This window comes from Magallana gigas, chromosome 2 (genome assembly GCF_963853765.1).
Source record: "Magallana gigas chromosome 2, xbMagGiga1.1, whole genome shotgun sequence".
Lineage (NCBI taxonomy): Eukaryota > Metazoa > Mollusca > Bivalvia > Ostreida > Ostreidae > Magallana > Magallana gigas.
This window is the reverse complement of record NC_088854.1, coordinates 33,905,444-33,933,176: the sequence shown is the minus strand read 5'-3', so window position 1 is coordinate 33,933,176 and position 27,733 is coordinate 33,905,444. Positions and strand designations below refer to the sequence as shown.

At 33.2% G+C, this 27,733-nt stretch overlaps 1 protein-coding gene across 8 annotated transcripts; it reads right to left on the bottom strand.

Annotated features, from left to right (window-relative positions):
* Window positions 1–645: 645 nt before the first annotated feature.
* LOC105336682 (phospholipid transfer protein C2CD2L) lies at window positions 646–23,768 on the bottom strand. Of its 8 annotated transcripts, none has more exons than XM_034448428.2 (15): window positions 23,199–23,768; window positions 19,787–19,882; window positions 18,103–18,222; window positions 16,719–16,823; window positions 14,686–14,904; window positions 13,419–13,539; window positions 13,202–13,310; window positions 12,865–12,929; window positions 12,443–12,570; window positions 9,486–9,672; window positions 8,423–8,548; window positions 7,671–7,693; window positions 6,239–6,314; window positions 5,729–5,887; window positions 646–3,734 (listed from the first exon to the last, which is right to left on the bottom strand). In XM_034448428.2, the coding sequence occupies exons 1-15, from the start codon at window positions 23,589–23,591 to the stop codon at window positions 3,475–3,477; spliced, it is 2,187 nt and encodes a 728-aa protein (XP_034304319.2). In that variant the 5' UTR covers window positions 23,592–23,768; the 3' UTR covers window positions 646–3,474. The 8 variants fall into 8 exon arrangements, with proteins under 8 accessions (XP_034304319.2, XP_034304317.2, XP_034304323.2 ...); XM_034448426.2 differs by lacking the exon at window positions 7,671–7,693 and adding an exon at window positions 6,871–6,998; XM_034448434.2 differs by lacking the exons at window positions 5,729–5,887; window positions 7,671–7,693 and adding exons at window positions 6,087–6,103; window positions 6,871–6,998 and having other exon boundaries at window positions 3,593–3,734.
* Window positions 23,769–27,733: the final 3,965 nt, after the last annotated feature.

Sequence of the window (27,733 nt, the reverse complement as noted above, 5' to 3'; positions counted from 1 at the left end):
AAAATAACCTTTAAATGAAATAATTATTTTAGCATGGTGTCTGAATTTTTAGTCTATCCTATCGTACCGGGTATCCATAACCAAATCAAAAAATGCAAGGATAACGTCCAAGAAGTTTGATTACGATCCACCCTTCCCATGTTGGTAATTACCATGCATCTCAACCCTTTGCTTTCTTCCGTGATTTATGCGGGATATAAAGGTAGCAACATTGCAGAAAAAATACATAACCCGCGTTATTTATGTTGATTTTTTCTGCATGATCGCTACCTTCATAATCCACATGAACCATCAAATAAAGCATTTTATTCTTTATATTTACTTCTGTCTTTTATCGAAATAATAAATCTATCTTTAAAAATAAGTTTTGAAAAATGAATGCTAATGTACACCAGTACGTTAAATAAAGTAAATAACCAAATCGCTTTTATGGGAATTAAAGCCTGACATCATCATGATTATTTCGTGCAGTCCGTGATGTTGCATAGGTTTATGCCGATCAATAAACTTGTTAAAACTGGATCGTGTAGATTTCAGCTCTGTCAGTTTCTGTGGAGCTATGAATCAAAATAGGTTTTTTGAAGAAATTACTCGGTAGGTGTAAATATATCTAGGCCTATATTCAAAATTATAACAAGACTCTGGTTACAGTACATAGCATCTTTATTCACCTATCTTTGGTCCTACACACACTCACATACAAAGGTCAGCTCCTCTACACATGCAGTGGCAAGATAATCTGACAAACCAAAATTCAAACAGCAGAGAAGGGTTAGAAGCAATACTTAAAAAAATATCGTTGTGAGGAAAAGCATAAAGAATTCTTGATGCGTTTTATTTAAAGTTATTACAATAGCAAGAAATGCTAGTTTAAAACATCAATCATTTTGAAAAAAGAAAATACCCAAGTCAGGAAAAAATAATCAAAACACAGAGAAGGTATATATATATTTTGGGGGAAAAAAAACAGATCTACAATTATCCTTATTACCTACCGGTAGATTATTATTTGTTTTTATCCTTGTATAAATACAACTTGGACCAGGACATTTTTAAAAGTACCGTGTATATCAAATGTAGAATAATAAATCTGATTTTTTTTATTCAGCAATTTCCCAGTGACTGAAATATCAGGACAATTAAAAAAATAATCAGTTGCAAGTCCTGAAATGCAAAAAAAAAAATGTTCAGAAACACGTACACACAACCCTGTATACTTTTCACATCACAATAATGTATTATAACTTAAAATGGACTAGATTGTAATCAAAATACTGTTTATTACAGATAAATTAAGAACTCTGTAATATTACAAATCTCATTCCCTTTACCTTTTATATAACGTGCATCTGAATATACTTTAAATAAAACTACAGCTCTTTGTTAAAGAAGATAGAATTGGTCACCACCATTGGTCACCAATTTCATATATGGTATCTGGATTTCCCAATAGAATGTGAATAAAGTACACAGGACATACTCTACTGATCACAACATCAACATATAAACAACCTTTTAAAAAAACCAAAAGAGATCATTCATTTTAATAAATGTGCTTCTACAGACATCCAGAATAAAGACATTTAAAAAAACTTAGTTTTTTTCACTAGCAGATTGACAATTTGTAGCATATTTTCTTCTCTATAAGAAAAAAAAATCTTTCCATTCAATTTGTTAGTAATACGAGGGTTATCCCAAAATACCGTAGACTGAGCTCATAACTTTAAAACTAAAATATTGTCCTTTTTTTTTTATGAGTACAAGTTTCATTTCTCTGTGACTTAAATTTAATTTAAGGACAAATACAGCTTGTCTACGTTATCTTGGGACAACCCTCGTATGTATTTAGATCACATCAGGAGAGGCGCATGCAGTCAAATTTAAGTGCTCTTTACAATTTTCTAAATGATTACAACACTTTCTTATAAACAAAAATTAAATAAATGAAACGGAAACAGAAAAAAAAGGAAGCTAGCTTACAGCAAATTAAAGCTCAAAACAATTAAAGAAATACCAGAGGTAACGGATGGGGATATCACAATAGGATGCAACCAACAAAATAAAAACAAAGTATAATACATTTATATACAAGTTATTATGCATAAACAGCCCAATTGTGTATAAAAACAAACAAAATAGGTTCCCAGGAATATATGTTCTAAGTGTCTCATGGTCTCATTTTGAGGTGACAAAGGGATCAAGTAAATGTGAAAACTGATATTTTTTTTTTCTATGTTCTTTTTTTCATACCTGTACATAGATTATGAAAGCTAAATGGAGTAATAAAAATGTACTTAAAAAGGGTAAAAATATGCTTTCTTTACATTTTTTTCTTTAATTTAGAATTTGAAGCCATTCATTGAATAGGACAAAAAAATAGTTTAAAGTGGTATGGAACACCTGCCGATATTACTGTAGATTCCTTATTTTACGCGAGCACTTTTAATTCTGCAAGTCAACCATTTCCTATCAAATCGCGCTAACGTAAATCGCGAATGCCGAATGTTTATCATAGTTTAGTGTAGGTTACATATGTCCGAAAATTAAAAGCAAAATTTAAAATTTGCAAGATGTGCTTCTCGCGATTTTATATGGATATTAATTCCTCACGTTTAATTAGGAAACTACAGTAATGTGGATAAATGTTCATTATAACCAAAATACATTCACTGATTTAAAATTTTGAAATTTTACAATATTTGCCCAAATTTTTTTTCAAAATTTAACAAATTTAAGAGTCCCAGCAGGATTCAAACTCATGAATTTCAGAGTTGTAGTCAGCATTCTAATTGATTGTGCAACGCTATTAAGTCACAATTTTGGAAATAATACAATAATATATAATTATTGATTTTTTTTGTACATTTCAATTGGAAATACGTCACAATATAGAGTTGCCCCATACCACCTTAAAAGGGACAATGTATGCTGCATGTTCACAGTAAGCTGAACCAGTTAAACAATAAAACCAAAGGAAGACCCTGGCTACTTGTTGATTTTCATAATGCACTAACCTCATCGGCAAGACAATTAGATGTATGTGGATGAATGCTAAGTTGAATGAAAAAGCTTAAAATTCATATCTATCCATTACATCATACAATTAATATGATACATGTACCCCCTGGTAAATGTTTTTTGCATTGGCTGTACATGTATTTACATCAATTTTCTATACCATGGGACTATCATTTGAACACATATTTTTTTCTAATCAAATTTCGTTTATCTTGCTCAGAGGAAATGAGAATAAACTATCACACCATGAAATAGCTGTTGTTATTTATGAGGTGAAATAAAATATTTTTCTTGTCTCACTTTTTAATCACAAATCAAAAGTTAGTTGAGGCAAAATGTGTAAGAATACTAGCTTTCTAGCTACATACCCATGAAAGATTTAATCTATTAATATAAATAATCACTTTTTAAGAAAATAAATATTAAAATTTCTCTCTAATTGACAATGACATAATGCTATGAGATTAATGTCTGTTGATATTGCATATCCTTTGGGTCAGCATTTCTACTAAGTGAACCATCCCTGGAAGGTCCTTGCGAGACGTTTCGAGTTGAGGATCTCGAGAATGAGCTCTCCCTGGAAGTCTCGCCCTGGGATCTGTCCTGCTTCCTGCCCCTACGGAACAGCTTCTTGAGGCTTCCTCCCAGGGAGCGAGATTTCTTCAGATTAGGTGTTCCTGGCGACTCAGCCTTCCCTCTCACCAATTCTATGTCATCTGTATAATCACCACAGAACAGGTTATAAACATAAATTCTTTCTAGGGCATGCAGATGTAAATTGCCACTTGCCTTTTTCATTAATTTTTTTAAAGTAGATTTTAAAGGAACAAATATTTATCTTGACTTAAAAAAAAAAATGTTTTAATATTTATTAAATACCAGTAAAAAATGTGTTGAAAAACAAATATAGGGGAAAAGTTTTAATAAAGGAGCAGACGGAATGATAGCTATAAAGCAGAGGGAGTTGTGTTTCTTACAATAGAATCTCACAATGTGTGTGAATGATTCACACTCTCCATGTATTTGTATTAATTGCTCTAATTTCTATGGCATGATATGCATGCATGGTAACTTTTGTTCTCAAGGTCCAAATTTAGAAAGTAATACCAGCATTAAATTCCAGGTTTGATATATCATTAAAGCAATAGGTATATTATCACTTCTTTAATAGAGCAATGTAGATAGACAATAATTTTAGGGTTTTTTCCTCTTGCTTTATTTACTGGTAGATATATTACATGAACTTCTAAAGGGCACTGATTTTTATGTTTCAAAATAACTTTTTTGAAAAAGAATTCTCAAATGCAATTTTTTTAGTAGCTGCTATAGCACAGAAAGCCAAAATAATCAGCATCAGCATGCTCATTCAAAAGGGAAGAGCCTCATATTGAATGACAACTTAACTGTTACGTGAACAAAAACATCAGATACATTGAAGAAATAATCTATAACCTTTATATATATAAAGGACTATATATGGTTTGAGCCTAAAATAGCCCCCTAAAATGAACATTGTCATTTTACTGTAATTCTTTGTTTTATTTGTACAAATATACATTTGGAGTTTTTTCATAATTTTTATTTTGATTTTAAAGCCCACAATTTAAAAATATGACATTATAAAGTTTACCTTTTCCCGCCATTTTCTCATTTTTAGCATAAAACGGCTTGTTTTGAGGCAGTTTTTCTTTAAGGAAACATTGAGCGACTGCTTGAACAAACAAAATATTTTCACCAAAGATGTATCTCCCCAATACTTATAAGTGACAAAAAGTTCGTTCTTGTTCAAAGAGTCGCTCTATATTTCCCATTCGAAAAAAGATAAGAAAAATGTAAATTTTTGATTGATTTTGATTGAATTATAAAAATAGCGTCACTTCTGACGTCATATACAGCCAGTGAGTGCATATAAATCAAATAAATAGGTGAAACACATATTTCATGTCATCTCTTTTATAAAATAACACAACAAATTAATGTACCTGAATCATTTTAAAAATAGCGAATTTTAGGGGCCAAATTTGATTAATATCATATATAGTTCTTTGCTGGGTTTTTTTCCTTTGTCATGATTTTTCTATGAATTATAACACTAAAAAATTGAAAGACTGATAAAACTGATATTGAGCAAATATTTGTTTAGGTTTCAATTAAACTACACTAACTAAAATACATCCATGTCAACTCTGATCAAATTCAATGTTAAAAGAAATATTGGAAATGGCCTTTGTGTTGCAATGTAATTCATCAAACAATGACCTTCCAGATAAATCTTGCCAAACTATATAACCTTTCACATTTAAATCAATGCTCAAAATTGACATTGTTACCATATGTCTTGATAGATATATGTCATTTCCTATAATAATTTTAGTACTATATTTCTACCTGAGTGCAATGGAGAATACATACACACACAATTATTAACATAAGCTTGCATGCTTATTATAATTATGTTGATGGAGAAAAAAAAATGGACTTTAACAACACCTATCATATGAATTTAAAAAATCAAATTAACTTCCTGTAATCAAAATTACACTATACCATGGATGATTTTGCAAGCAAAAAATAAAAGAGCCAATAAAAAAGAGAGAGCCAAAAACATAAAATCAACACCCAACTACATGTATAAACAAGGGACTCTGATGAATATCTACTACATCACAAACAACAATGGCTGAACTACAAAAAAGGGATGCAGATGAACCTTTGGACTGTGGTTTCCCGTGGCCAGAGTCAGGTGGCTGCAGATAGTTCGAGCCCTCTCTCAAAGAGTTGCTCGACCTTTCAGCACTGTGTGAGCGCTTCTTTGAGCGAGAAAACCTTTTCTTGATTTGTCGTGCAAGGGACATGCCCTTCTTTCGGTCTGCAAAGCAGGAAGCAAACAACTTAAGCCTTGCTCCTTTAGTGTTCTACGTACTACTCAAGTGTAATGAAGGTGCCCTACGTTTTGTGGTGTTTGTAATACGTGTAAAACCGCTGGTTTGTAAGCAGCATGTGCTGATTGGTAAAGAAATCAAATGTATAGCAAAAGATGGGGGAAAGTATAAAATAAAAGCATTTACAGACTAAAGAAGTGTCTCTGAAATTGAAGTAAAATACAAATGAAACATCTATATTTCTGGAACATTATACAGAACTATCTCTGTATTTATCTGACCTTCTGTTTACACAAAATACGATACACCAGGTTTATTTTGTTGTGTTCCAATGTTACCTTTTTGATCGTGCTGACCTGGTGATGGAGGTTGGGTCGTTACAACGGGAACTTCCTGCTGTACCTCATCAGGGCTCTAAATCAGAGCAAAGGATGTCATCATACATATATCTATTCAAAGGTTTGCAAACAATTCAATCAATAAGGGTATTAGCAAATATTTCCATTAAAAATTATAGGAATTTTTTTTTCGAAAGTTTGTTTTATTTTATTGTTTGTAATTTATAATTGCTTAGTAAATTAACAAGAAACAAAGCAGTCATTCAGAGCTAAAAAAATTAAAAACCTATTGTCACTACAGCATGCTTGAAATTGGTCATATTTAGCTTAATTTGGTCCTTTTGCCTTTTCACTTTTCAACATGCCTTACACTTTTTACTATAAACTATACAAGCTGTGAGCCCCTTTTTTAACCTATATGCCCAATCTTAAATTACTACCTAACCATTAAAAAAATCTGACTATTTTAGATTTTTTTTCCAGGCATTTTATCTCCTGGTGATTCTATAAAAACCTTTTACACCTCTAAGCTTCATTGCCCAGTCTCTTACCTTATTTCATAAACCTCATCTACAATTAACCCTTTGACCTTTATGATTAAACCTCTTTAACCCTTGACCCCTCTGTCTTACCTTTTTGACCCCTGTAATGATGAGTGTACTAGTCCTAGATGGTGTTTTAGATTTGAACTTTCTGTTCTTTAACTCTCTAATGGCTGTTTCAGTCACTGATTCCACCCCATTCATTGTTACTACTTCTGCTGTAAACACATGAAGCAAGGCCAGTGAAAAACACATGCTCATAAAAAAACAAAAACAAAAAACCCCAAAAACAAATCAAGCTAATACATGTACTATCAACATGTCACATCCAGATTAGTATGGACATCATGCACAATGCATGATTGACATACTTTTTGAAATATTCAATAAGATATTGTTACTTATTAAGATTCCTCTTTACTTTCATATTTTGATTCCTATTAACTTGCATATTAACTCATGGGTTGTAATACTCCACAAATTTGAAATTTGCCTCAGATAATACATAAAACTGTTTGGGTTTTATTCTAAATCAATGTAAAAAACTGAATGAAATCCCACTTTCACCCCAAAATTAACTAATATTTTCCACATCAAAAATGGGGAAAAAATTGGGAAGTTTAAGAGTTATTTTCAATTTCTTCGGAGAAACCTTAGAACATTCTTATTAGTTTTGGGAAAATAATAACTATGAACTAACATATTGAGTGAATCATTCATACAAGTAAACAAGGAGTGCTTTCACTTCAGCTGGCTCAGTCCTATAGCTGCAGTGGGTTCTTTCCATGCAGGGTGTTCACAGCATGAACATATGGGAGGTGTGCGTATGTGTGCAACAGGCATCAAACAGAGTCATGTTTTATATCACAAATCGTTCTTCTGGTACTTACATGAACATCGCCATGTCCATAGTCTGAAAATTAGGCAGTGTGCTACACACAGTGTTGACAACAGTACAGAGAGAGAGAGAGAGAGAGAGAGAGAGAGAGAGAGAGAGAGAGAGAGAGAGGGGTGGGGGCATATTGAAAATTGCAGTTGGAAAGAGGTCAATTTTTGCATTTACTTATTGCAAAACTTAAACTCGGTGATGATTTCAAGAATGATTGATGGACCAAAAACATGAATAGGAGTCACCCCCCCCCCAAAAAAAATAAAACGTGAAAAAATAAAATGTCTGTTTACACTCATAGGAAGTGTTAATTTTTTATGACTTTGAATGAATCTTATTGAGTGAAAACAGTAAAAATAAAATTAAGTGCTACAAACGTTTTCAAAAACATCAGTCTATCACCTCTATTAAAAAACACAAAAATGGCATTCTGACAGATTGGACACAATCACGAATAATATAATATTGGCTACAAGTTCAAACCAGAATCATGCATGCATAAGACATAAATATATGCCTATTTACTGAACAATTATTCCAAAACCTGATAACTCAAACTCTACAGCTTAAACCCATGAGTTATTGATCCCTTGCTGGCACAGATCATCAGCAAAATAAAAGCAAGGTGACCCATTGTAGCCCCCTCCAAAAGATCCCAGTAGCATACTGCAAAAACTTCACATCTACCTGTTTCTGTTTGAGTACTTATGATTATATTAGAAAAAAAAGATATACTTGATGGTCTAAAATTACCTGAAGATGAGAGAGACAAATTCTGTTGATTCAGACTGGCGTTGGTCGTGTTCAAAGTGTCTATACTTGTGTTTTCCGACATATCAAAATCAAAAACATTTTGCTTCTCTATATAATGTGGGGATGCTGGAAAAAAAAAGGACGACATCATGCAAAATAATTGTCATTTTTAAAATATTGCCAGCTTTATCATAAGCAGTATATAGTACATTCAACCATTCTTTGCAGATACCCAAAGCTTTCACACATTCTGCTTTTACGATAATTTCACACCTACACACACCACACATGCTGATGAAAATGCTCTAAGTTAGTCTTAATTTATTTGAAACAAAATTTTTGATAAACTCCCCATAATTGTCATCTTGTTCATAACTTAGTACCAGTACATATATTTCTATGATGTACTTAACATCATAATTATTAATACAATGTCAAACACCAATGTCTATTGGGATCATCTTACGACTGTGTACCATGCTTTGTCATAAAACACGTGTCAAAAAGGGGGCAAAAAATCAGTTTCTGCTAACTTTAGTTTGGTGGAACCTCTTTCCAACTTTCATTTTGAGGGTAATATCACACATATACAATAAATGTACACATCATGTACAACTTTAAATACAGTCAAACAATCAATCTAAATGAAGATCAAATAAACACAAAAACAATTTCGCATATGTAACACTGCACAGGAGATATCAGTCATACTAGTGCAAGTTGTGTCCATTTACGATATTTGATATCTGTTATCCTTCTGAGGTAACCAATAGGAGCCTAAATCTTGAATTACTGTTCAATATCGAAAAATGGAAGAACTTGAAAGAATATATATATATATTTTTTTGGAAATCCAGTCATATTCATCAAGTTCTATAGCATAGAACATCGAGTCAATATTCCATAATGAGGGGCTTCCCTGAATATTGGGAGGGTTCTTTACATCTTGTGATTTATTTGTATTTTTCAGTGAAAATACCAGTATTCTATCCTGTGCAGTCTCTATCAATGTAGTTTTGATCAAGGCTAGTGATACATAAATAAAAGTATGTGACTCTCCTACCATCCACAGGAGCTTCATGCTTCTGATCTCTTGGTCTTTCTGTTGTCATTGTTGTCGTGGTAACCAGAGTGCCCCCGGGTGTCCGAGCCTGGTTCACTTGGATGGTTCTCTTTGGAGACGTGACATTCCTCTGCTGGTTCAGTACTGGGCCTAAGCCATTTGTATCAACGGGGTCCAAAAACAGAAACTGTTCAGAACAAAAACTCATTAACGTTTGATATAAATGGAAGTGAAAAACTTCTATTCTTAAACTACAGGCCTAACAAGAATGTGGTGCTTTCTATTTGGTAGATTTAGATACTGTTCACTGAACGCGATCTTTGTATCAAGTGCATGGCCAGAGAATCTGTTCCAAGCTCTACTCAACGTGATATTAAATTAAGATAAAAGCACATTTTGCTATATGATTCAGACAAGAAATTTCAATACTTTGTCATGCAATGACAATTATCATTGGGTGGGTGGTATATAGATAGCATATGCATACAGAACGACGCCAAAAACTATATGTACACATATAAAGCATACACTCATATGTTATTTATATCATTCCAATGGTTATCAATAATCTATAGCACTGACATTTTTTATCCTTTTGAACTACATTCAATCTGTTCTGTTAAAATAGTCAAAGTCTGCATGGTTTGAAAACAACCCAAAAATGTTTATCAGCTGACATTTTTCTAAAAACATTTTCATTCTGACAAGGTAAACAAATATGATAATTTCCAACTTAAACTTAAATTGACATCTGATTTTTTGTATTTACCCAATGATGTCAGTTTGTGTAGGATTGCATGTGTGTTTACAGAACCATGGATGTTGCAGAATGTGCAACAGAGATACATGTACCAAAGCATCATAATTTTGAAAGCTTTATACATGTAGAAGCTTCCAGCAGCTAGAAAAGACATGCTATTGAACTAAACATAGCGTAAATAACTTATGAAGACGTGACAGACACAAATAAATCAACTCAGGACTATGTCTTATCAAATCACCTGTTATAATGACATGTCTTGTGAAAGTTAACATTCGACATAAGTATAACCTTGACCTGTGATATTGAACTTGACCTCTAATGGTTCTAACTCGTAAGCAGGGTTATAAGTAAACAAAGAGGCACACCCTCCATGCCTTTATCTTTTATCAGTGTTACAAATCAATTTCATATTTATCTTGACTAGTTTCAGAACTCATCAAGAAACAAAGCGCCAATGATCATTTTTCCATACAATCAGCAGTTTTTTTTTAATTTCCTGTCATGCAGAGTAACATTCCTTTTTCATCACAATACGACGACTGCATTCACGATCTCTATAGAGCATTCCAAGCATTTAAAATGCAGAGCATCAAGATATTCCCTAGATATATATACACCTCTGATGCGCTTTTATTTGGCACTTCAGCAGATGCAAACAGATTTAGCCCATGAGATATGATTTTGTCTGACAGAATCTGTGCGAGCTTTGCTAAAATAAAGAAGGCCGACTACATGTGTAAGACAGAAAAGAGCGCAGAAGAAGCGTCAGCAAGTTTCTATTTCGCAGTGTTTAATATCTTTAAAGTATTTCAGTTTTAACGCGGCCACACTTAATATATTCTTTGTTTGACATTTGCCAATCAAAAACTTGGCAGATTTCAACTTTTGAGCATTTCAGTTAGAGTTTTTTGGCTAACCATTACTTTTTTGGCTAAATGTGGAAGATTTTGTGGCTAATAGCCTTTAGACAAGTGAAATTTCATCACAGGGAATTCATTTATCTGACATTTAGGGGAGATAAGGACAAACAAACAGCAAATGCCAAACAAACATGTACATTAATAAATGGAGAAGAGATTCTGTGGATTTTACATACAGAGATAAAAAAGAAACCTCAACACATAAACTGTGCTTCTTTCCTGAAGGTAAAGTTGAATTTCACATTCAGATTTGTTTTCCAGTAGTCAGCCATCTTTAAGTATGGCTACCAGTCAACAGTACGATTCAAAAAGCAACCAAGTTAATAGCCATCTCTTGCCACTATCCATCACGAAGTATTGGCAATGTTTGTTAAAACAACTGGACAGAAGATCTAGATCTATTAACATCTACTCTGCAGATATGCACGAATCACATTTTAACACTGAGCATTCCAAATCCCTTTAAATCACAAGCTCACCTTCACAAAACTAAAACCCATTGTCAAGGTAACAAATATCCTCAAAATGACGAACTTGGAAACCATGGAAACAAACACAACTAGAGAGTCTAGAAATCCACACGTGAAAAATATGGCACACATATATACATCAAAGGGAGGGGTTGGTTGAAAAGATCTATTTCTGAGGGTGGCGAAACTGAAAAAATTTCACAAAATAAATATCATAAATTTTTTCATGGTCAAATTTTTAAAGCAGATGACTGCATTATGTTTGAACACTGCTTGTAAAATCCACAGTATCTGGTTATGATAAATGCTGTTTGTTAATGCATATACATTGTTCCTATAAAATTACATCAAATTTTGTGCATGTGTCTGAGCAATGCATTGCTCTATTTGTTCATTAATTATCATGTCATTCTATGCTTCTGAAGACCTTTTATATTCTTCAATTAAAAAAAAATATATCTCTGACAAAAATTGAAAACATTACTGTGATGTTTCTTTGAAATGTGTGTGAAAATGCAGAAGCAATTTTTCATTTCCTACCTAATGGATGATATACCTTACCTAGTGCTTCATACTTTATATGCATTTATTACATGATAGCATTTGTACTCTATTTGCCAATAGCTATAGAATGCTGAGCATGTTAACATACAATAACAAGATACAAATCTCTTGTTACAAACTATAAGCTAATGTCCTAAAGTCCTAAATTGTTCTAAAGACCAATACATCTTAAACTGATTTTGAACATGTACATCAACACAAGAAAACATGTAAAAAGACACCACATCACAGGGGACCCACCTCCACAGTAATGGAGCCGCTGGCCATGGTGCCATCATCTGTAACACCCTGTAGGGGGATGATCTGTCGACTGCTGGCATTTCTCTTAATGTCCTCAAAATACACTGTCGCCTCGCCCAGGAAATTCTCTATATATACAAAAGTTTTATTGAAATAGGATAAAGTCAGAAGGCAATCTGTAACACTATGATATAAGTATAACCACTATTTCCTCTCTCTCATCATCATCATCATCATCATCATCATCATCACTATCATCATCATCATCATCATCATCACTATCATCATCATCATCATCATCATCATCATCATCATCATCATCATCATCATCAGAAGAAGAAGAAGAAGAAGAAGAAGAAGAAGAAGAAGAAGAAGACAACTTGTCATACCCAGAGTTGAATTATAAGTGTGTAGTTTATTACCTCCAGTGGGTCTGCTTTTGTCAATGACTTCAAACTTAAGCTCCTTAGTATTTCCACTTATTTCACTAATAAAAAGAGACATAAAAAAAATTGGTGATTGGTAATAAGCTGGCATAATTCAAAACATGTATCACATACTTTAGAATTTAGGATAGAATTGCTTAAAGTTTTATTCTGTTATTTCATTGTTTCTATAAATTTATTGCTCTTTTCACATTTTTCATCCAAAAGTAGACTTTCAGCATCAGAATATTTTTACTGCATTTGCCCATCGTAGTGTGATATTTTGCATGCTTTTTGACATTACACATATATGTATCATACATCTTTTACTTACAACAAAAACTGTTCATCCCAGAAAGGATTGAGGGAAGTCTTGACAACACTGGTAATCTGACTCTGGGGAGGATTATCCATGAACACAACGCAGGCTGGGTCAATGGTGCCTGCGGGAAATCAAAGCAAAGGAGAAATTAGCATCCATCAAGTCAAACATATACCATCAGGCTTCAAATGTACATGTATCACTGAAATGTTCTTTTGCTTAATCCTACCAGTGGCCCCTTTGGCAGCCAGTCCACTTGCTTTAATGACCTTGACCAACAGTCTTTTCTCCTCCGAAGTTCTGTTTGACCTTGGTGCAGGGGTTGCAAAGCTTGAGTTTGGAGACTGAAACTAATACATCAAAGAGTTTATTTTGTTGTTGTTTTGAACAGAATAACACTGAGTTAAGGCAGATGTCATGTTTACTGGTTATCTTCACTATGAGGATAAAATACCCACAGCAGAATTTCAACCAGCAACCCTTTCAGTTACTGGCAAAATGCCTAGGACCACTAAGCCATGAGAAATTATCTGAGATTTAACATATCAGACATGTTATGCAAAAAAATGACTTACTAATAATGCAAGTGTATATTGAAGTTCAATTGACAAGTTACAGAATCTTTTCCACAGACTTGAAAATTTACAAATTAACAAGCAAGTTTGAAAATAAGGAATTCATCAACAAAGCTATAAGTCAAGTTATATAATAATCCTTTGGAATTTTTCATTTCTGAAATCTCAATTGAAATTTTTGAAAATCTTTTTCAATTAGTAATACAATATAACTCAAGAAAACCAATTTCAAATGATTACACACAGACTTTTCTAGGATATGAAACAGTCAATGTGTATTGTTTGTACTAGCTAGCTGTTTTTCATTAGGTGACATTAACAATAACATACTAGCAATATACCATGCAGTTTGAGAACCTCACCCCTGAAAATCAATAATTTGCTGTAAAACAAATTGACACACAATAAGTGTACAAATTACTGCTCTCTAGGGGCAATTTATCTAGTAGGCGTATCTTGATAAGAATGATCCAGCATCAAAACTCATCACGAAAAGCAGTCATTTATGTATTGTAAATTACAAGAGCTTGAAAATGTACTAAACTCATTTTCTGGTAACTAAGCCTCTAATGATGCCGAAACTCTCCATTTTCACACTTTATTACCAGCTAGTGTAGAATGTAAAGTGTTAGGTCTCTTCAATTCTACTTAACAGAAGTTTATACCTTTTTATAATCACTCATAACATCAATGGTGGCTAACATATGCCAAGCAAAAATAACGAAAGCACATGTGCTCATTCTTTTCCTTTCTTTCAGGATTATCTGGGATGGATTATAGACATTCATCTACATTCATCTCATAAACATGAATTAATTGACATGATCTAAGGTACGAACAAACCCATCCTTTCAGGCTTTGGTAAAAGATTTTTTTTTAGGTGATCACAGCAGAAGTTAATCATTTCTGCAAGGAACTCACTGTGCTTTGAGTCTGCTTGGCCTCAATGGGTTTGAATACTTCCTCGCTGCGGGGCTTGGGAGAGACGGGGGAGGAGGCTGGGGACCCACCACACACTCGGGGGATGTTCTGGGACTGACCGGTTATACACTTGGTGATGTTGAATTCGGTGGTGGCCAGACAGATGGCATTCCTAACCACCTCCTCCACCACTTCAATATCCACCAGGTCTGAGGGGTCCTACAAAACGCAGAGGGTACATGTACATGTATAAAAACCCAAAAGGTTGGTTTAAATAATTTGTTTATAACTCCTAATTTATATGTAATATAAATAATATAATATAAGATTATATGTATATGTGCTTGTAATTATGGTAAATAAAGAGCATATAACATTAAGCTAAGGATATACCAGAAATATTTGTAAAAAAAAAAAGACACCTTGAAATTAATGATACCTCAATTATTCATCCATATATAAAGATTATCCTATAACTTTTATTGATGCAATATTCATAAACTTATTAATAATAGTGTTGATCTCAGTGGAAAAAATAATTCATTAAAATATTGGTACGACATCCATTAATTTTGACTATTTAGCTACAGCTTTATATATCTTTATTGATATATGATTCATTTCAAAGGTCTGCACTCAATCAGGTTCTATTTAGCTTGAATAGAATGAATCATCACATTATAGAACATATGTCCTGCAAATGAACATTGCATCAGTTCACAACTCACTGAACACTGATCATGATGTGTCTGTGAACATTAAGGGAAGTTGAAGTTTATTTGTACATGTTGAATGCATTTTCAATAGATCTACTTCACCTAAACCACTGAATCTGAAAACCCTGTGGAAAGATCGAGGATTTTGAAAGCTAATATAGCCTGATCTTACAGTTAGTCTGTAGCATCAAATTCTAATGTAAGCTAATTAACACCAAGGCAATTGGAAGAAGACATATTTTTTCCCACTAATGTGAAAAACATTGAGTATTCGACATAAAGTTTCCCCAGCTTGTGAGAAAACACATCTATTCAAATGATATACATATCTGACATCTTCATCACAGAACGCCTGCTGCTATCAATTCTTTACACATCACCATGGTAACCCTCCCAATGGTTACCTGCTTTGTACTGATTAGAATTCTAGTGTCTGACATAATATCTGGGGGATTTAGACATCATTCCAGAAAAACAACACAAAAATTGCAATTTGGAAGACTCTTTAGAAATTTCTAATTCATGTGAATATATGCAAAATCCAACACAATATATGTTTACATAATACATAATTATCAAGGGTATTGTATCCTCTTAAGAAAACAATTATTTGATCCAATTGAATGAATGTCCACTGTTTGTGTCAGAGAAGCTTGTAAGCCATCACCAGCCAGTTCCTCATTTCTCACATACTCCAATCACCTCATCCTCCCTTTGTGCTTAGTACAACAACAATACACCCTGATCAATAGTGATCACCTCTTCTTAGTGTCAGAATTAAGACTAATTAACAGGCTCTCTTGTGTTGTTTTTGTATATGTACTTGGTAAGAATTTGCTTTTAATCAAGTACAATGGTGAGTTGAACACATAAAACATAAAAATCATATCCATGTAACATGTCAAATGACACAGTTATAAACAGTAAAGCTGTTGAAGAATACATTAAATAATCTCGGAGACTTAGCGGGGTGGCAGTCAAAATTTCCTGACTTTTGATGAGCTATTACTCAAGACGGATCTTTAAGCTGATAGAAAAACATGGTCTCCTTGATGTCTGACTCTTTTAGCCTTCAGAATCTCCTAACTTCTGTAATCTAACAGTGTGGCACCTATCTACTATCATAAAAAATAAATACTCAAAATTTCCTTCCCGCAGCCCATCAGCTGATAAGGCATTCTATAATTAGATAGAATTTGCCTACATCAGAATAGCTGGGAGCAATGGGCGGCCATAAGGCTATATATTTCCCTTGCATTTTGAGATAGAAGAATTGCAAGCATCTTACAGCTCTAGTAGCTACCGGTATGTGCATACCTGGTAAGGGTTCACAGGTTTTCCAACGATTCGAACATCAGGACGACCTTCAAACGCGACCTTAGCCATCATATCATTTCCTCTGTTGAAGCATTCCAATCGAAGCTACAAAAAATTAGTTTATAATAAACAAGTAAATCAATATCTTAATTTCTATAAGTATGGTAACAAAACTACCAAACAATATCATTATGATTGAGAAGTGTATTTTTGTCTTAAGGTGTCTAAGCGACAAGTCTTATCTTATATAAATGTAAAATTATCAGAAAGGGCCATAATGAAAAACTGGGAGCCCAAGAGGGTTTATTGATGAAAATGCATTTAATCTACAGGCAAATGCAAAAATCAAAGCAGTAAACAAAGATATCTCTTGGAAGTAAATACAATATTTGCCGAGTGCCAAATGCACATAACTCAAAGGGTGTTATATGGGATAAATTACATAACACCTGTCAGGATGCATTTCAACGTTTACCATACATCTAAATTGATCCAATCTGAAATTGGCTGTTCAAGTTCATTTATTCACTGAAAGCCAAGTCTAATAATCCTACACTGAAAAAAAATAAGCGTTATCTTCCTCTATTTTCTCGAGCAAGTGAAAAGCTCCCAACAAATTATGTAATTTCAAAAGCTGTGTAATTATAAAAACAGGAGATGATATATATATATGAGCACTACTTGGAGCACTTTGTTTATAGTTAACAAGATACACAGCTCTGACAAGATGAGATCTGAGGCTTGCATTGTTGTAAGAATTAAATCTTTGTACCTCTTTGTTTGCATTGATAGAGAACTTTTCTTTGAGAACAAAATTGATCTTTTGTAGCCCAGATAGATTGTGACGTTCACTTGCTTATTTGTCTTAATATCTACCATGGGGTAAAACACTATTGTAGTTTCAATCATCAAAAGAACTCCTTTACTTCGTTAGAACTTGGCTAGGATATACAATGTAATTAAGGGACAAAGAATTTTAAAGCAATATGAGCTGCAATTTTCATGATGAAATTTTTTTTTTAACGAAAATGCTATTTTCTACTAAAATGACAATACTATCATGGTTTTTAAATTTCTTTTCGCCAAATTTTTGTGAAAAAAGGCCGTTAAGGAGCCTTAATTGGAGCAAAACTGAATTATTCATTGTCGTCCTGTACAAAAATTGATTTGCTATATGTTCCTTAGAAGAGATATCATTTCTCTGACGAAAATTAATGATTTTTTCCAACCTTATTTATCATAAAAGTTTAAGTTATATGCAGACTTATCATACTAGCAGGTTTTTACAGCAAAATAAAATTCTAAAAAATACAGCTCATATAGATAGAACAACAACATCAGCAGAACACGATTGATAGAAATTTGTCCCTGGCCCTTCACTCACCGAGCCTTTCAGCTTGAGTATGCTCGTGGTCAAGTTGGTGAGCTTAACGCCTTCTGAAGTCTGCTGGGAAGCAAAAATGGCAAATGACAGGTCTTTGGAGTCCACCTTGCACTTGACAACCTACAAACAAACCACATAACAGTACAGGACAACACTCCTTCCACCTGACTGTCCTATAAAAGATTCAATGACTTGTCATTTCTTTAATCATAATGTAACCATTGCACTGTGTGTTCCAGCTATGAAATACATTGTACTTGAAGGTTCTCCAACATTTAAGTAAGAAAGAGAACTTTGGCGACTCTTTGCGGACAACCACGGAAAATTAACATCATTTATATTGTACAGTAAAAATTAATATAATTTAAAAAGTACCCAGTAGAAAAGAAATGCCTTTATTCACTTACAAACACATAAGGGCAAATTGTGCAAAATCCATGCAAAATATTAAAAATTGATGGAACAATTTCTACAATTTGTGACACATTTCAATAACTGTTTCAACAACAACAAGCTGGGTTTTTTTTTGTCTACTTTGTACGGAGAAACTCATTTGACAGTGGAGAAGTGGCAATTTAAATCTGATCATGTCTGTCAGAATGGCAAAAGCCAAGAAAATTGACAGCATAAGGCTTCTACAATGTGTACAGATTACAAAACATGTCACACATCTGCTGACAGATAGGGGATTCCTGGGGGATTAGACAGAGCTTAATGATGAAGCTGAGCCACTGGCCATTGGATCCATGACACAGATGTTTTGTTCAATAACTCTCCCATATAACACATTTTTTTTGGTATGATGTGTATAAATGCTAGTTGTTATAAAATCATCTGACCTTAAATAAGTCTATACATGTACCAGGTATATACATTACGTACATGTAGGTTTTCGATACAGTTGTACTCAAATGATAGATCTTAATGACCATAAGTAACAGGTTTAAGGTATATATGTATACTTTAACAAAAGATAACCATGTACAAAAATGGTGAATTAGTAAATGGTCAAAAGCATGAATCCATACATGTAATACATATATATACATTTCCAAATTATGACTTGTCAATTACATGTACTTCTCTTAGTCATGCATTATTTTGGTCAGAGGATAAAGCTATATATATATTTTAAAATATCTCACTTTCATAATACATGTAATTAATATTTAAAGTTTCAAACAAGTGATTTTATAATTATTATACAGTGAGTCTTTAGGTTTTTTGAATTTGCTGTTTATTGATTCGTCTTTCATTGTCAGTTTAAAAGACAACCCCAGTGGGTAAATATAATCCATTATGTGCCGTAGATATCTTTTATTTCATTAGATTAAGGTTTGTGTACTTCAATCTATGATGTAACACCGAAAATTGAAAATACTGGTTTGCTTATTTTTTTAAACAACAATTTCTCCTTAATCTTAACAGGTGGGTTACACAGTGCTATTTTAAGGAAGCCAATGTTCCTAAGGAACCTTTGGTCACTGTCAGACACTGTATAAATAATTTATCTAGTGCAAATTGTATTTTAGCTCCTTTTGTGTTGATTTAAGAGATGCCTATTAAATTTGAGTACACTGATTTGCGTAGGCTTACAGACTATATATACATGCTGTGGTCAGCAGAGATGCACACACCCCTGAGTTTGTGATCCTCTGTTTAAACAAGCCTAAAATATACTCACATATTTGTCCTCGGGGCCAGCTTGGAAAGTCACCTCACTGAACTTAGGTGGCAGACTGCCGGACTTGACTCTCTCAAACCTCAACTGTACTGGTCCCTGAAAGGAAAATCAAAGTACTGAAAGTGCTCGGGCAAGTAAAACAATATGTTATAATTTCATAAACAGTAAAATTTTCATTCCTTTTCTTCTGTTTTCACTCCATTCTCCTCCATTGTAAGTGGGAGAATTTCAAACAGGGCCAATTTGAAACGGTTAGCTACTGATTGACTCTTTAAATTCTACTGTATTTTGGTGATAGTATCATTTTCTTATGTGAGTTGACAAAACATTTCAATGCACAAAAACAAAGCCTGCAATACAGTATACTGATGCAGACTTTCAGAGTAAAAAATTGAACAGCTCTAAAATACTGTGCACTATTTTAATGTATAGCTAGAGTAAAGAAACTGATATAAGATTAGACCAAGCCAAAATGTGTAAATGGCTAAAGATTTGCACATAAAGCTGGTATATATGATACTTTTAATGATAATAGGCTATCACTATCTCATCTCTTACCACTTCAAACCAACTGTTCTGTTTTCGCTAATGGATATGAAGGTAATTTTGCCTTAATAAATTTTATCTGAGTACCAGCAAGATCAGACCATTAGGTATAAACCATAGGTATCATTTTCTTTAGTAATTAATGTAAAAAAAATCCTTTGCTGTATTGATTGCTCTTCTTTAAGTTAAAAGGGCAATAAGATGCAGAGATGTTTTTTCTACATGAAAATAAAAGATGCAATATGAGCTAGTGTACAATATTTAGTCCATATACATTGTATAGATTCATTAATGTAATTGTATTAAAGGCTCAAACCATGGCTTCCAACCAAAATTCTTTGATCAATAAATAACCCCAAAACCCAGATACCCTTTGGGTTGCATCAGAACCATGTGCAGTTCCTTTTAATAGAAGAAACACCTCCTCATCTATCTAAACACTCTGAATTCTCTATCTCCCCAAGGAATTTGCACAGTTGTGCATTTGGTACAGCTTGCTCCTCAATAATGGGCCAAGATCTCCCTGGCAGACGTTTGATGAGCAGACAATGAAGAACTTATATACCTTGATGAGCAGACAATGAGGAACTTATATACCGGTACATATATATCATATTCAGTCTTCTGGTACTGATGTTTATACTAGCTGGCAAACAGTACTATCTATTCATTATTAATGAATATCCTCACAACATGGGGTCAACCTCAGATCAAAGGTTATAGTTTGGATCATGCCGCGTACTACAGTACGGGCAGTATGATCATTGATTCATAAACACATGTACTTAGTTATACATGATATATTATGCAATTTTGATTTTTTGCAAATTTTTATTAATATAGTCCATTTACATTGAAAATAAATGTTCCATGTCCTTGGCAAATCATTTTTAATCTGATTCATTTGATCTATATACATATATGTACAATCACATTATTTACATGTAATAAGAATCAATCGTCATTATCAGTCTATTTGCTTGTTTGTTACAGAAACAAACTACAGCAATAGAGGGGTAAAAAATTTTAAAAATTTGACTACATTTTTATTTGATAGATGACTTAGCAAATATACTAGTAGATCGAAACTTACAGGCAAGACAGCTAACAGAAATATGCAATTTGCTGGCACTACTCTGACAAAATATATTTTTTATATCTATATGTATAATACCCATTTATGAAGTTGGTTTTTTTTTTATAACTGGCAGCTTTAGTCTTAGATATAATTTTCAAAGAATTGATTTATGAACTGAACAGTCATTATCTTCTCATGCATTACTAAAGAGAAAAACCAGATGAAACGTCCTTATTTCATATCCTACAGATATATATGTCTTGAGTCATCTTCATCATGCAGATGCATGTCGTAACTGAACTAAGATAATCTTTGCTAGTGTATTGCACTACAGTGTATTTTTAAACAAAAGTCTTCTTTCTCTAAGCCACTGTTGATGAGCTTGCACAAAACAGAAGTTAATTTACAGGTTAATATAGCTAATCTCCTCTGACTAATACCAGTATAAAACTTAAACTGGCTATTGCATAAAGGGTATTTTCTTAAGCTCTATATTTTTTACACTTACAGGTATAAAATCATATTCTGCGTTTTTTATTTTTGTGGTTACATTAGAAAACAAAAATATAACATATTGAACGTATAAACATGGCATCAAAATTATTAAACATTATAAGGGCCAGAATCTGTGCAACTGAACATCTTCAAAAGTCACAAGAATAATACTGCATGCACATATTTTTTCTAAATCATTAACAAATTCCTCTCTAATTAACAGGATGATCAACCTATTCTTGCCTTATGTCATAAAAATCTGGCATGAAAGGGATAAGAGAAATTTACCCTAAAAATCCCTCAAACAAAACAATTACAAACAAATGCATCCTACATCACTGTTTCCATGGAAACTTTGTGTAATTATTCTGTCAGAGAGGATGAAATGTGATTTAATTTTCAACAGCAGGTTTGGAATGTACCTGCTGCCACACAATAAATAAATACCAGGGAATGGGCTTCTTCCTTTCTCTCTCTCTCTCTCCTCTCTCCCTCTCTCTCTCTCTCTCTCTCTCTCTCTCTCTCTCTCTCTCTCTCTCTCTGAGAAAGATGTATTATAATAGATCCCTGAACTCTAAATAAAAAATATGGAAACTTCAATTTTTTACAAGATCAAATCTTACACATCTAATCATAGAGGTAAATTACCTATTGGTCAGCTACAATCAAAATTATTATAATTTTTCTTTACCAAATTGATGTATTTTATTACAAAATCATCTAAATATGAATACTCTTCTTATTGCTATAGTACACTGCATAGTCTGAATTGTTATATCAACTAGAATTTATTAATTCAATTGAAATGCTTATCAGTAAATTTTAACTATATATGTTAACTGTTGTTGGTATTCATAAATACAACGATTGTAGCACTTACAAATACAGAGATTGCATTGACATGACGTGTTGTAGTTTAATTTTATGTTAGATATTTTCTCGGACTCTGGAGCAGTGGGCAGGGATAACCTTCATCTAACACTATGGATGAAGGCTACAACTGCCAATTTTCTCTAAAGAATATGTATGATATGCAGATACTACACCTGCATTGGCCTACAGTTACTAGTATTACATTTATTAACACCTACCCTTATCTCTAATTAAACGAGCAGATGCTGGAAAACATTTATAGCAGAAAATCAATACGCCAACATGAATGGTAAAATCACAATACTTTAATAATTTTTTTTACTATCGGTACTTGACAGATGTATTTCGAATTTTGAGACAGTCCCCATGAAAAATGCAAGACGGTTTTCCTTCTTTCATTCATGAATTTAGCATGCTTACCCCAAGTTTTGTTGTCTGTTCGTTCAAACCCAACACCCAGGCGTCCACGAACTCTGGAAATTTGTCATAATGTAAATAAAACCAATTTAAAGCAGAGTTCAACCACTGACAGGATTCCGCTCCGGTTTTCTCTACTACAATCGTCCCTGGAACCCCTCTTGTGCTCTGGTCCCAACTATCACGGGGTTTCAGGGGCCCGAAAAATGTCAACACTGCATTGACAATTATAACGACTAATACTGCCCATCCAATCCATCCGAAAAGCAAAACATCCAACAAATTATCGTCCCAGTCTGAAAACAACCAAGCCGTAATTCCCTGGCCCGCATTCGCCATTTTGTCGAAACTCTCCCCTAGCCGATACCAGATCAGCTTCAATGTGATATCAGCCATAGGAACCAATCAGAACCGACTTCTTGTAAAATGATATGTCTTGTAATTGAACTTCACTCCCATATTCTGCTGTAGAAGTTATCCCGAATAATTTCAGCGCGTCTTTTGTCTACGCATTCAGCTCTGCTGCAAATACTCGGGGAATCTCCTCGAATCGATTTTTTTTTATTTTGAACTTACGTCACAGTATTTTAAAATAGACGCATCGGGAATTTCCTTTAAAAAATGACATGGGGGGGGGGGGGGGGACTGGCCCCTCTACTTTAATGCAAACTATTTTCTAGCATTTTTATATAGAAATGGAATTTATATGAAGGAGCCCCCCTCCCACTTTTCTGGGAGCCCTAACAAATTGATGAAATAAATAAACCACAACCACCACGGAGTAGGATTTTGAAGATTTGGGATTCATTTTTTTCTTTCTTCTGTTTTTCGGATAAATCCCAACTCAACTTCCAAAACAATGCTACGCGCCTGAAAGTAGAGAAACAAAATTGCGCGAAGTAAGCGAGTAAAACAAACCAAAAAATTATTGCAAAAACACTATAAACAATACGCGGTAGGTTATAGAATGTACATGTTAATTGTAATTTGCATATCTTTGAATACTCGAAAACCAATCAAGCATGATCATTAAGAAAAATGGCAATAGAGTGACCTAGCTAGCTTAAAATGGTTTAAAAACAAACATAGTACCCCTGTAGGAAGAAAATGATACAAAGAATAAATTAAATAATGGTTGCCTTTTGATATTTTTTTCCACTCAAACCACACACAGTGATACTACTGTCTAGACTTTCTTATGAAACTGCATAAAATGATAATTTATTAAAATAAGTAGTGAGGTAAATATAAGAATTGAAGCAACTGTTTTTTCTCGAAGCGCCAACGTTGTCTTGTCTTTGAAAACTTTGCAAAAAAAAAAAAAAACCCTCGAAATTCGTACTTGTTATAGATATAGAAAGCTGTAAAATTCTGAGAATTTAAAATTGTCTTTATCTATTTATAACTATTTAAAAAGTTATGTGGATTGTATTAAATTCTATGAATTTCAAAACTTAATCTAATACATGATTGTATTTCCCGATAGACAAGTCAAGGATTTATGTTGATATAACATGATATAACTATATGAATATCGATATGATACTAGTAATTATTTTTAGTTAATTGGATTTATGATTTTTTGTGATTTTATTAAATGACTTGAAAAAAATTAGTATGTTTTCTTACGAACCCTCTATTATATTTTATATTGTTCGAAGCCGATGCTTTGTTGATAATGTTCAATCCATGTTGAAATCGTAAATTACACATGCATCATTCAAGAATTGAATTGTTTATTTATGTTCATTTTGTTTTCCTAGAGGTGAATAAATTGTACTGTATACAATTTTTTTAATATCCGGACACAGCAGGATCAATATCGAAAATGATTCAGGGATTTTTGATGTAAGATAAACTCATATAAAATATACATATTTACGTGTACTTTCCATGTTTATTTACCTAACTTAACAATTAAAACTTTATTATTTATAACTTACATCAGAGCTTTAAATAATTCATCGTATCTTTTGTACAACTAACAAACGATTGAAGTATGTGCCATCAAATCATAGTAATGTTTTCTTTTGATGAATTATTTATTAGAACAATAAACATGATTTATACTTTTGCTTATAACACTAAATTTATATCCATTCTGACAAAAATTGACATTCTATGACGTACATGCCTATTTACTAGTAGCCCATAGTTTGTTTGATTATTTCCTTATTTTTATCTCATTATAATTAATATCTGCAAATATTGTGAGCTCATGCATTTTTTTTTAAATCCTGTGCGCTAAACACGCAATGATGCGAAAACCCACTGAGCTCATTTTCTTAGGTAATCAAATACATGTAAACACATGACTTTCAAATTTTAACGCGTAACTTTCGCAAGTGAACGCAAAACTATCGCGATATGATGGATTTTTTTTTTGGGGGGGGGGGGGGGGCAAAAAATACGATACTATCGCGAATGAACGCAAAACTATCGGTAAAACAATATTATAAATATTGTTAATTTAAACAGGAACCATTATCAGGAACGTTGAATGAAAACGAATGCGAAAATAATACAAAAGTCATAATTTCCGTTTTCCGTTGATTTATATACTGAGTATTTAGATTCGTTAACGCTACCAAAACGATAGAACCTTCTATCTTTTTAAACTGATATAAATAAAATTTGATAAAACTTCAAAAAGATAATTATATCAAGCCAATGAATTCATAGTAGCAATATTTTCGATATTTTCGCCGACTTGTGGATGTGTACTAATATATAGATATCTTTAATTTGGGAAATATGCTTAAATATCAATAATTTAATTTATCTATCCTTAATGACATGATCATAGAACATTTTACAATATAACGTGAATCAAACCTTATATTTGGTGTTTATTAATTGTAAGCCAATTAAAAAAAAGAAATAGAATATCAAAAATTCTTCGTTATATATTGTTCCCCGTTTCGTATGCAAAGTGCAAAGTTTGCGCGTTTATTTGCGAAGGTACGCGTTTATTTGAGAAAGTTTCGGGTTTAACTGTAAATGTTATGCTTTGATTCGATTTTATTCGCGATTGTTTCTGGTTTATACGCAATAGTTACGCGTTCATTTGCGAATATAACGCGTTACATATCGAAAATATTCGTTATATATTGTTCCCCGTTCCGTATGCAAAGTGCGCGTTTATTTGTGAAAGTTTCGGGTTTATCCGCAAACGTTATGCTTTTATTCGCGAATGTTTCTCGTTTATTCGCAATAGATACGCGTTTATTTGCGAAACTAACGCTTTACATATCGAAAGTACGCGTTTTCTTCGGTACGCGTGTATTTGGGAAATGTTATTGTGTTTTTGATACCGAGAGACACGCGTTGTTTCGTGAAAGTTTCATGTAATGTAGTGAAAGTTACGCGTTTATCCGCGAATTTTTTTAGCTACGAAAATGAGCCCATTCGCTATGTACAATGAAAATGGTATGTTACGTTTGTATTTTGAAAGAGGAGTGTTGTGAAGAATTATCAGCCAAAGGACGAGCACGTGTATCATAATATATCGTACATACGGTTGATAGCAATATAAAATTATCATATAGTAATATATTTTTGATATGGGTGAACATACTTGTAGATTTGCATTGTAGCAGCACCATGTAGTTTCGAATGAAACAAAATTTAGTATTAATATATTGCCACATTTTTTTGCAAAAGATTTCTTTAATACTTTTTGTTTGATTGTGAACATTCTTTGTAATCTTCACAGAAAAGGAACAGCAACTCGAATAATTGAGAAAAAAAACACCAGAAAAAGTCGATCAAGCGATTGTGTCTCGGTTTCGTCTTGACTACCTTCGAAAGCAACTTTGCTAGCCAAGGGTGCGTTTCGTTTAATCTCATCTACCCCTTGGGAGATCGTTAAAAGTGAATCGGACCCTTGGCAGGCGAAAATGCTTTGATACTGTCAAAGCAATGAAAAGAGTTGAAAATTTAAACATGACAATGTCAGGTACTTGTTATGTTTATGCTTCAACTATTTGCTGTATAAAGATATTTTGTAACCTTCTGTGATGTTTATGCATACTATTGTCTTTTACTAATTAACAATTTTTAATTGTCAATGAGTCACGGACTCATTGACAATTAAAAATTGTTAATTAGTAAAAGACACTATTACAGAGTCTTCTTTTTTCTGTTTACAAAAATATTATATTGGTATAAAGGAGGCCAAAAATGTAAATTGATTGTATTACAATCGAAATATGGATGAGATAGACAATGAATCGACACATATCCAATATATATACCCCCGCTTTGGGCCATAGTAGAAAAAAAAAACCAGGGAGTTGGGGTCGAGCATCCGTAATTGATGTGTCTGTGCATGGTTCCAGCAATGTCACTCATAGCTAGGACCGGTGCTTACGCGCCTAATTTCTGTGGTCCGAAACATTAGTTACTCCAACATACTCAAAACTTCATCTAGCTGCAGGTCTGTAGCTCCCGGTCTGAAAAAAATCGGATGGACGACCTGGGAGCTACAGTGCCTCCCATACTAAAAAAAAACCACCAGCAATTTACGGCGCACAAAA